The sequence below is a fragment of the Schistocerca piceifrons genome, chromosome 1 (assembly GCF_021461385.2).
Source record: "Schistocerca piceifrons isolate TAMUIC-IGC-003096 chromosome 1, iqSchPice1.1, whole genome shotgun sequence".
NCBI classification, from domain to species: Eukaryota; Metazoa; Arthropoda; class Insecta; order Orthoptera; family Acrididae; genus Schistocerca; species Schistocerca piceifrons.
This window is the reverse complement of record NC_060138.1, coordinates 164,573,629-164,586,030: the sequence shown is the minus strand read 5'-3', so window position 1 is coordinate 164,586,030 and position 12,402 is coordinate 164,573,629. Positions and strand designations below refer to the sequence as shown.

Below are 12,402 nucleotides of genomic sequence, written 5' to 3'. Positions count from 1 at the left end.
GACAGAGATTTAGGAACCAGGTTTTAAATTGTAAGACATTTCCAGGGGCAGATGTGGACTCCGACCACAATCTATTGGTTATGAACTATAGGTTAAAACTGAAGAAACTGCAAAAAGGTGGGAATTTAAGGAGATGGGTCCTGGATAAACCGACTAAACCAGAGGTTGTACAGAGTTTCAGGGACAGCGTAGGGGAACAATGGCAGGAATGGGGGAAAGAAATACAGTAGAAGAAGAATAGGTAGCTTTGAGGGATAAAGTAGTGAAGGCAGCAGAGGATCAAGTAGGTAAAAAGACGAGGGCTAGTAGAAATCCTTGGGTAACAGAAGAAATATTGAATTTAACTGATGAAAGGAGAAAATATAAAAATGCAGTAAACGAAGTAGGCAAAAAGGAATACAAACATCTCAAAAATGAGATCAACAGGAGGTGCAGAATGGCTAAGCAGGGATGGATGGAGGACAAATGTAAGTATGTACATGGTTATCTCCCTAGGGGTAAGATAGATACTGCCTACAGGAAAATTAAAGAGACATTTGGAAAAAAGAGAACCACTTGTATGAATATCAAGAGTGCAGATGTAAACACAGTTCTAAGCAAAGAAGGGAAAGCAGAAAGGTGGAAGGAGTATATAGAGGGTCTATACAAGGACGATGTACTTGAGGACAATATTATGGAAATGGAAGATGTAGATGAAGATGAAATGGGAGATATGATACTGCGTAAAGAGTTTAACAGAGCACTGAAAGACCTGAGTTGAAACAAGGCCCCAGGAGTAGACAACATTCCATTAGAACTACTGACAGCCTTGGGAAAGCCAGTCCTGACAAAACTCTACCATCTGGTGAGCAAGATGTATGAGACAGGCGAAATACCCTCAGACTTCAAGAAGAATATAATAATTCCAATCCCAAAGAAATCAGGTGTTAACAAATGTGAAAATTACCGAACTATCAGTTTAATAAGTCATGGCTGCAAAATACTAATGCGAATTCTTTACAGACGAATGGAAAAACTGATAGAAGTCGACCTCGGGGAAGATCAGTTTGGATTCCGTAGAAATATTGGAACATGTGAGGAAATACTGAGCCTACGACTTATCTTAGAAGAAAGATTAAGGAAAGGCAAACCTACATTTCTAGCATTTGTAGACCTTTCAAATTCTGAAGGTGGCAGGGGTAAAATATAGGGAGCAAAAGGCTATTTACAATTTGTACAGAAACCAGATGGCAGTTATAAGAGTCGAGGGACATGAAAGGGAAGCAGTGGTTGGGAAGAGAGTGAGACAGGATTGTAGCCTCTCCCCGATGTTATTCAATCTGTATATTGAGCAAGCAGTAAAGGAAACGAAAGAAAAATTCGGAGTAGGTATTAAAATCCATGGAGAAGAAATAAAAACTTTGTGCTTCGCCGATGACATGGTAATTCTGTCAGAGACAGCAGAGGACTTGGAAGAGCAGTTGAATGGAATGGACAGTGTCTTGAAAGGAGGATATAAGATGAACATCAACAAAAGCAAAACGAGGATAATGGAATGTAGTCGAGTTAACTCGGGCAATGCTGAGGGAATTAGATTAGGAAATGAGACACTTAAAGTAGTAAAGAAGTTTCGCTATTTGGGGAGCAAATTAACTGATGATGGTCGAAGTAGAGAGGATATAAAATGTACGCTGGCAATGGCAAGGAAAGCGTTTGTGAAGTAACATTGAGTATAGATTTAAGTGTCAAGAAGTTATTTCTGAAAGTATTTGTATGGAGTGTAGCCATGTATGGAAGTGAAATGTGGACGATAAATAGTTTAGACAAGAAGAGAATAGAAGCTTTCGAAATGTGGTGCTACAGAAGAATGCTGAAGATTATATGGGTAGATCACGTAACTAATGAGGAGGTATTGAATAGGATTGGAGAGAAGAGGAGTTTATGGCACAACTTGACTAGACGAAGGGATCAGTTGGTAGTACATGTTCTGAGGCATCAAGGTATTGAATAGGATTGGAGAGAAGAGGAGTTTATGGCACAACTTGACTAGACGAAGGGATCAGTTGGTAGTACATGTTCTGAGGCATCAAGGGATCACCAATTTAGTATTGGAGGGCAGCGTGGAGGGTAAAAATCATAGAGGGAGACCAGGAGATGAATACACTCAGCAGATTCAGAAGGATGTAGGTTGCAGTAGATACTGGGAGATGAAGAAGCTCACACTGGATAGAGTAGCATGGAGAGCTGCATCAAACCAGTCTCAGGACTGAAGACCGCAACAACAACAATCACTGTGCAAGTAGCACCATGTCAAAATCATCAGCTCAACCTTCCTGTCTCTTGCAGTTGCAAAGTTACATGTATAAGAAACTCACTTGGTACTATTGAAGAAGTCATAGCGTTCTTTACAGTTGTCTAGCACATTGAAGAGTCACCTAAAACACCCACTGCAGTCACATTGTCAAATGAAATGGGTTGAGCAACATGATGCTGTTATTCAATTCGTGGGTGATCTCGGAACAGTTTGCAAAATTCTTAAAGAAATACAGTGGTGGAGGGATGGAACAATGGCTGCCAAAGCCAATATTCTCTTTCGAGTTCTCTCTAATTGCAAGTTTATTATCACTCTGTTTACACTGAGTGACATTATGAGCATAACATACCCAGTCAGCAAAACCTTACAAGATTGTAGCTTGGATGTCACAATGGCAAAAGCAAAATTAGATTCGACTCTCAAGGTGCACAATGGCATTAGAGCTAACGTTGGTAGCCACTTTGCTCATTTTGTTGAAGAGGTGAAGTCAGTTATGAAAGATTTAGACATGGAGATGAGTGTTCCTCGTCTAACAGGCAGACAGAGACACAGGGAAAACTACTATCATAACGATGATGCTATGACATATTGGAAAAGAACTATTTTTATTCCAACACTGGACCATGTTATGACTGACATGAGAGAACATTTTGCTTAAGAAAATATTTATCATTTAAAATTCAACATACTTTTGCCCTCACAACTACTGAAACATGACAGTAATGATCTGGCACATAAACTGAATCAGTGCTTAACTGAACTACCATTCTTTGAAGAAGAATCACTATTTGTGATTAAAAAGAGACTAATGGGAGAGATTCTTCAATACATGCAAACGAGCATAAATGCCCATAATGATCACGATTCTGTTATGCAAGTGTTGTCTGTTCGTCCTAGTTCTGCCTGTCTTACTTTGCACTTGCTGTACAAAATATTTGCTTGTCTACCTGCATCTATTGTTACAGTAGAAAGAAGTTTTTCAACATTGCAGCATATAAAGACATGGCTGAGGTCGACAATACATATGTTGTATTTCCTGTATGTGAGTAAAGCGTTTATAGCTCAGGTTTTATTTAACTTTTACTGGTACTTTCACATGTATGGTGACTTCTTTCTTTTTTCTTTCTTTTTACAATGAAGTGAGTCTCATTCTTCTTTATATGATATTATATGACTGAACAGAACGCTGCAGTTTTATTTTTATCATTCAAATGGACAAAATTTACCAAAATTAGTCAGTAGCAGTAATGTTCTTTATGCCTCATACATCAACATAGTCATCAGAACACCATCTCACTTCTGAGCTCTCAGTGAAATTCATATTGTTGTGGCACTCCAGTGTGTTGACTTTGTTGCAATGTATACTTAGTATTGCATATTGTGGATTATGAATTTTAGTTTAATAATGTCAATTTCTGAGTAATTTGATTATTACATGGAAGACACATCAAAAATATCTGATAAAACTTCATCAATATTATAATGCCAACAGTAACTTAATGTCGGTACCATCCTGTAATGATGAAACAGCTACTGAATAAACCTCACACAAAATTTCAAACTTCTCAAATCATCAATACATCTTGCATGAATTCTTCCACAGAATAGTAGCATTTTTCCAGTAAAATTTGCTGTAGTCTCCTTTTTAGCAAACTTTACAGCATACTGAATATGTTTTGCATCTTAATTTATTGTCAATTTTCATTCCCATTTACCATGAAGTCTGAGCATATAACTGTTTCCATAATTATCTATGCTGTTTTTGTGTAGTGTCAACAGCATTGGATAATATATCAATTGTAAATGCAACATGTGCTTTCTAACTTAATTTTTACTCCTAATTTAATCCAGTTAATTTGACCACAGAAATATATTCCACTGAGTTGTTTTGCTCTACCAATTCCTCTAAACTAATACCCAGTGCACATTTTCCACAAAATAGTTGACTGTATCTGCAGCACATTCTCCTTGTTAAAATCCATTTGGTTACTTAGAATAATATCATACTTTGTAATAAATTTTTGTATCTTGATTGTATTTATGTTCTCTATCTTTGGTCAGATTTTAAGAATTGAAATTGGGCAATAAATCCCCATGGCTTCCATCAATGTTTGTTGATCAGATGTTTCTCTTTTTGCATGCTTCATCTCAACAGGAAGGCAGCATAATTCAAAATAAACCAATGTTAAGGCTAGTTGTGTTGCTGCTATGCTACATATTCCTATAATTGCTTTAGTGAGTGTGCCATCCTGCCATGCAGAATTTTTGTTTATGTGATAATATAGAATTTCAGTATCAATAATTAAAGGTCATTTGTCTTTTTTTATTATTTCTTCTCTTTTGCAGGTAGGTTCTGGGGTAAATTCAAAGCAATTTATTTTGCTCTATTAAATGCTGTCATCTTCCTCTATTGCATGTATGAAGTATTTATTAAAACACTCTGATATATGAGCTGAGTGAACAATAATGTTACATTCAAACTTAATATCTAAGATATCATAGCTCCAGACTATTAACAGTCAACTCTGAGTTAACAACAGAATCCACTTTTTTTTTAAATTCATACTTTATAATTAATCTGTTATTTGTCGTTGGTTTTCCTACTTTCAGAACCTTGTGTAGTTGACTATTCCTAGTGTTAAGAATTTTTATGCCATCAGTGATCCATTTAAGACTGCTTGTCACTCTGCTACATTAGCAAACTGTTGATTTACATTACTTTCTATTCCATAGTACTGAATAAAGATAAAGATAAAGATAATTTTATTGTCATTAGGCCATAACAGCAATAGACAAATTTTTGCACAATAGACAAATTTTTGTACAGCACAATCGTTACATTAATAAATAGAATAATAAAGCATTATTGACTTACAATTCAATGTCCAATTCAAAGAATTCTTTTAATTCATAAAAGGGGTTGGCAACAAGCCACTTATTTAATGTTTTCCTAAATTCACACTCTGGAAGATCTTGTACTGTCTGCAGAAGCTTATTAAATAGTTTATGGCCCACTAGCTCATAGCTATTGACTGTCTTTGCTAGTCTACAGTATGATGTATATATGGACTTGTTTTTCCTTTTGTTGTGACCATGGATATTATTTCTACATTTTACTTCATGTAGGTTATTTTTTGTATAGATTAACACTTGGTATATGAGGGCTATCCACAAAGTACATTACGTTTTGGAATTAAAAATAAATAAAGTATTGGAATTTTTTTAATTATATACAGATGAAAGCCACACTTAAATACTACATAGTTGCCGTTTATATTAAGGCACTTATCGTAGCGATGGACAAGCTTGGAAATTCCTTCATCGTAAAATTCGGCCACCTGCGCCTTCAACCACGTGGTTACCTCTTCTTGAAGCTGTGCATCGTCATCAAAACGCTGCATAGCCAACCACTTCTTCATTGCTGGGAATAAGCGGAAGACGCTCGGTGCCAGGTCGGGACTGTACGGCGGATGAGGAAACAACTCCCACTTAAAAGATTCGAGAACTTCACGAGTGGCATTTGCCGTGTGGGCCCGGGCGTTGTCATGAATCAGCAAGATCTTTGAGCCCAACTTTCCCCTGTGCTTGTTTTGTATTGCTCTTCTAAGGTTGTGCAGAATTTGGCAATACCTTTGAGAGTTTATTGTAGTGCCTCTTTCCAGGAAATCCACAAAAATCACACCTTTTCTGCCCCCAAAAGACAGTCGCCATCACCTTCCTTGCCGACATTGTCTGCATGCATTTCTTGGGTTTTTGGGGGGAATTTGTGTGCCCCCACTGCATTGACTACAATTTTGTCTCACAGTTCACATGCTTAACCCATGTTTTGTCACCAGTAACGATGCGATCGAGTAATGAGTCACCATCTTTCTCGTAAGCATCCAAAAACGTTAATGCTGCAGCCATTCGCTGATTTTTGTGAATCTCTGTCAAGGTTTTTGGTATCCATCTTGCACAAAACTTGTGGTAACCAAGCTTTTCGGTAATGATTTCTTGCAACAAACTTTGTGAAATTTGTGGAAAACTCATAGAGAGTTCCGTTATTGTGAAATTACAGTTTTCACGGACCGCGGCATCGACTTTTTCAACAAGTTCGGCAGTCCCTATGCTGGGTCTTCCACTTCGCTCTTCGTCGTGAACGTTAGTTTGGCCATTTTTAAATTTTATGACCCATTGACGCACTCCACCTTCAGTGATTATGTTGTCCCCATACACTTCACAAAGCTGCCGATAGATTTCTATCAGTGTACAGTTTTTTGCAGTCAGAAACCTTATTACAGCACGCACTTCACACTTCGCGGCATTTTCAATTAACACTGACATTTCAAACTGTCACAGTAACTCAACGGAGTACAGCACAAACCTCTCACTAGCACGGCAGGATGCCGACTGAGTGGCGGAATGCCATGACACCAAGATGGCCGCGCTAGCCCCGCCCCTAACGGACACAAACGAAAACGTAATGTACTTTGTGGATTGCCCTCGTATGTACAGATTTATAACAGTCATCATTTTGTGTTTGGCGAACAAGTGCTTACAATGTGCTTTATGCTGGGAACATGTAATGACTCTGATTGCTTTCGTCTGTAGAAGTAATATATTTTGAACATGGCTTGAGTTTCCCCAGAGAATATGTCCATATGACACAATACTTTGGAAGAATGCAAAATACGAAGTCTTAACACAGGCTGCTGGTACATATTTTATAAGACATCTTAATAAATAAATTACTCTAGACAGTTTGATACTAATATATTTTATGTGTTGTTCCCAGGACAATTTACTGTCTAAGTATATCCCCAAGAACTTTACATACCTGGGATCATTAACAGGGCTTTTGTCCCTTAGGCTAAATAACATTTTTTGTGTCTTGTTCTCATTCAGGAGAAAACCACTTGACTTAAACCAGTATTTTACTTGGGCAAGTGTATTTCCTTCCCCCATGAACCATGGACCTTGCCGTTGGTGGGGAGGCTTGCGTGCCTCAGCGATACAGATGGCCGTACTGTAGGTGCAACCACAACGGAGGGGTATCTGTTGAGAGGCCAGACAAACATGTGGTTCCTGAAGAGGGGCAGCAGCCTTTTCAGTAGTTGCAGGGGCAACAGTCTGGATGATTGACTGATCTGGCCTTGTAACATTAACCAAAACGGCCTTGCTGTGCTGGTACTGCGAACGGCTGAAAGCAAGGGGAAACTACAGCCGTAATTTTTCCCGAGGACATGCAGCTTTACTGTATGATTAAATGATGATGGCGTCCTCTTGGGTAAAATATTCCGGAGGTAAAATAGTCCCCCATTCGGATCTCCGGGCGGGGACTACTCAAGAGGACGTCGTTATCAGGAGAAAGAAAACTGGCATTCTACGGATCGGAGCGTGGAATGTCAGATCCCTTAATCGGGCAGGTAGGTTAGAAAATTTAAAAAGGGAAATGGATAGGTTAAAGTTAGATATAGTGGGAATTAGTGAAGTTCGGTGGCAGGAGGAGCAAGACTTTTGGTCAGGTAATTACAGGGTTATAAATACAAAATCAAATAGGGGTAATGCAGGAGTAGGTTTAATAATGAATAAAAAATAGGAGTGCGGGTTAGCTACTACAAACAGCATAGTGAACGCATTATTATGGCCAAGATAGACACAAAGCCCATGCCTACTACAGTAGTACAAGTTTATATGCCAACTAGCTCTGCAGATGATGAAGAAATTGATGAAATGTATGACGAGATAAAAGAAATTATTCAGGTAGTGAAGGGAGACGAAAATTTAATAGTCATGGGTGATTGGAATTCGTCAGTAGGAAAAGGGAGAGAAGGAAACATAGTAGGTGAATATGGATTGGGGCTAAGAAATGAAAGAGGAAGCCGTCTGTTAGAATTTTGCACAGAGCATAACTTAATCATAGCTAACACTTGGTTCAAGAATCATAAAAGAAGGTTGTATACCTGGAAGAATCCTGGAGATACTAATAGGTATCAGATAGATTATATAATGGTAAGACAGAGATTTAGGAACCAGGTTTTAAATTGTAAGACATTTCCAGGGGCAGATGTGGATTCTGACCACAATCTATTGGTTATGAACTGCAGATTGAAACTGAAGAAACTGCAAAAAGGTGGGAATTTAAGGAGATGGGACCTGGATAAACTGAAAGAACCAGAGGTTGTAGAGAGTTTCAGGGAGAGCATAAGGGAACAATTGACAGGAATGGGGGAAAGAAATACAGTAGAAGAAGAATGGGTAGCTCTGAGGGATGAAGTAGTGAAGGCAGCAGAGGATCAAGTAGGTAAAAAGACGAGGGCTAATAGAAATCCTTGGGTAACAGAAGAAATATTGAATTTAATTGATGAAAGGAGAAAATATAAAAATGCAGTAAATGAAGCAGGCAAAAGGGAATACAAACGTCTCAAAAATGAGATCGACAGAAAGTGCAAAATGGCTAAGCAGGGATGGCTAGAGGACAAATGTAAGGATGTAGAGGATTGTCTCACTAGGGGTAAGATAGATACTGCCTACAGGAAAATTAAAGAGACCTTTGGAGAGAAGAGAACCACTTGTATGAATATCAAGAGCTCAGATGGCAACCCAGTTCTAAGCAAAGAAGGGAAGGCAGAAAGGTGGAAGGAGTATATAGAGGGTTTATACAAGGGCGATGTACTTGAGGACAGTATTATGGAAATGGAAGAGGATGTAGATGAAGATGAAATGGGAGATAAGATACTGCGTGAAGAGTTTGACAGAGCACTGAAAGACCTGAGTCGAAACAAGGCCCCGGGAGTAGACAACATTCCATTAGAACTACTGATGGCCTTGGGAGAGCCAGTCATGACAAAACTCTACCATCTGGTGAGCAAGATGTATGAGACAGGCGAAATACCCACAGACTTCAAGAAGAATATAATAATTCCAATACCAAAGAAAGCAGGTGTTGACAGATGTGAAAATTACCGAACTATCAGTTTAATAAGTCACAGCTGCAAAATACTAACACGAATTCTTTACAGACGAATGGAAAAACTGGTAGAAGCGGACCTCGGGGAAGATCAGTTTGGATTCCGTAGAAATGTTGGAACACGTGAGGCAATACTAACCTTACGACTTATCTTAGAAGAAAGATTAAGAAAAGGCAAACCTACGTTTCTAGCATTTGTAGACTTAGAGAAAGCTTTTGACAACGTTAACTGGAATACTCTCTTTCAAATTCTGAAGGTGGCAGGGGTAAAATACAGGGAGCGAAAGGCTATTTACAATTTGTACAGAAACCAGATGGCAGTTATAAGAGTCGAGGGGCATGAAAGGGAAGCAGTGGTTGGGAAGGGAGTGAGACAGGGTTGTAGCCTCTCCCCGATGTTATTCAATCTGTATATTGAGCAAGCAGTAAAGGAAACAAAAGAAAAATTCAGAGTAGGTATTAAAATTCATGGAGAAGAAATAAAAACTTTGAGGTTCGCCGATGACATTGTAATTCTGTCAGAGACAGCAAAGGACTTGGAAGAGCAGTTGAACGGAATGGACAGTGTCTTGAAAGGAGGATATAAGATGAACATCAACAAAAGCAAAACGAGGATAATGGAATGTAGTCAAATTAAATCGGGTGATGCTGAGGGGATTAGATTAGGAAATGAGACACTTAAAGTGGTAAAGGAGTTTTGCTATTTAGGGAGTAAAATAACTGATGATGGTCGAAGTAGAGAGGATATAAAATGTAGACTGGCAATGGCAAGGAAATCGTTTCTGAAGAAGAGAAATTTGTTAACATCGAGTATAGATTTAAGTGTCAGGAAGTCGTTTCTGAAAGTATTTGTATGGAGCGTAGCCATGTATGGAAGTGAAAGATGGACGATAACCAGTTTGGACAAGAAGAGAATAGAAGCTTTCGAAATGTGGTGCTACAGAAGAATGCTGAAGATAAGGTGGGTAGATCACGTAACTAATGAGGAGGTATTGAACAGGATTGGGGAGAAGAGAAGTTTGTGGCACAACTTGACTAGAAGAAGGGATCGGTTGGTAGGACATGTTTTGAGGCATCAAGGGATCACAAATTTAGCATTGGAGGGCAGTGTGGAGGGTAAAAATCGTAGAGGGAGACCAAGAGATGAATACACTAAGCAGATTCAGAAGGATGTAGGTTGCAGTAGGTACTGGGAGATGAAGAAGCTTGCACAGGATAGAGTGGCATGGAGAGCTGCATCAAACCAGTCTCAGGACTGAAGACCACAACAACAACAACAAGTGTATTTCCCACAGAATCTTTTAGCTTATTCAGGTCATAATTGTAGTTTACGAAGGTTGTGTGCAATATCAAGTACGGCCTTGTATGCTCCTCCGTGGCGGTGCTGCACATGCGGGTCACAGAAATTGTAAGGTTGCCAACAACCAGTATCTGTGAGCTGCGTGTGCAGTGCCGCCGCGGTGGAGCGTATAGGGCTGTGCCTGATATTGCTTTTGGTGCTATCCTGTAATCATGATTGGTGCAAATCTTTACAGAATCATGCCAACATAGTGTCCTCAAGTTTTCTCTGTACTTCCTCATCCAAGTCTTAACAATGCCAGTTCCCAGCTCAACATAAACTTCACAGCATGCCTGTCATTTACGTCACTTCACCTATGTACACCCCTTCCCCCTGCTGCATAGTTTTACATGCCAGAATTGGGACCTTCTTAAACTCAATGGGATGTAATACAGTGCCACATGCAATCATAGGGTTAAAACTCTGCAGTCTGGCTGGCATGGCTTCATAATGACGTGATAAACAAGAGACAGGGACTGCCTTGGTTCAGTCTAGGCTCTTAAAAGGTGATATTGCTGGCCAATTTGAGAGTGGCTTTGGTAGATTTCCCACATTCATCTAGCTGTGTGCTGGCTCTGGGTCACACTTTATAGAAGGTCTGCTTCTGAAAACTGAAAATTTCAGAACCATTTTCTGTTTCTGTCTGTTCTACTGCCATAGTTCTTTTTATAAATTAGATCTGTTTTAATTTAAAAAATAATCACAAATGATGGTTCAACTTAACATTTTCCAGTTTTTCAAATATATATTTGATATACGTGCATATAAGAGAAAACTATGTGAATTTTTACAGGTATGGAAGAAAGCCAATCTTCATGGTAGCTGTTGTGATGCAAGTAATTGCAGGGTTACTGGTTTCATTTTCACCACAGTATGTATGGTTTATTATATTCAGACTGTTTGTTGGAAGCACCGTCTCAGGGCTATTTCTTGTAGGATACGTAATTGGTATGTGCACACTTTATATTCATTCTGATAATTACATAATTCTGAGGACTCGATTTCTATTACTTTAAAGTATGTAACTTGATTGTATCCTTTGTTTAACTCATAATTTGATATGCTGGTCTACTTAATGACATAACTAGAGGTCTCCTTAGGAACATGATTTGCATTTCCCATGACCTTCTCAAAACATTTGTGTATATGGAATGTTTTGTAATTTCTTTTATAGGCTTCTAGAAGTTGTAGAGGGGACTTAGTATATAACATAAGTTAAGAAATGTATCATTTGGATGTAAACTAAGTTTGAAGACTGGATCATTCTCGAATATCCTACTTCACAGTACACATGCAGAAGAGACAATGAGCTCTGACCTGTGATCACTACAGGAGGGTACTCCACTTGATGACCCTGCTGTTCATTGCACCAGACGTATCTGCAACTTGTGCTTTCATACACACAATCCATAAACCCTGGCACAAGTCAGTGGAGTATTACCGTCAACCCTTCTAGCTGTGGATATATTGGTTTCCCACAACCATGGTTGTAGTCAGATGAAAATAGCCTTTCAAAAGCTGTTTGAAAACTAATTTTGACCAGTGACACACCCACACCAATGAATAGCTTGAACTCAATGCAACAGCCAAACAAGTTCATAACTGGCTCACAGTAATTATTTTTTGAGACAATGCAAAGAAGTAGCTTATAAAATCATTCTATGAAAGTAAGGAATAAGAACAGTGTGTTAAGCTGACAAGTGCACACTGTAACTTTCTTGCTAACATGTAAGATGTAAATTTAAATATCATTTCAAACGTTGCATTGTTCTCAAAACGTAAAAGAATTATCTGCAAGGACAGGAAATCAGTATGGACATG

The 12,402-nt window shown here is 38.7% G+C and overlaps 1 protein-coding gene across 2 annotated transcripts in view; it reads left to right on the top strand.

Moving 5' to 3' along the window:
• Positions 1-12,402, top strand: part of LOC124785238 (organic cation transporter protein-like) — a 164,722-nt gene that overhangs the window by 93,448 nt on the left and 58,872 nt on the right. For both annotated transcript variants that reach the window (XM_047254165.1, XM_047254164.1), the window contains one exon: positions 11,375-11,529. In XM_047254165.1, coding sequence (XP_047110121.1) covers positions 11,375-11,529 — 155 coding nt within the window. The remainder of the gene's footprint in view (positions 1-11,374; positions 11,530-12,402) is intronic.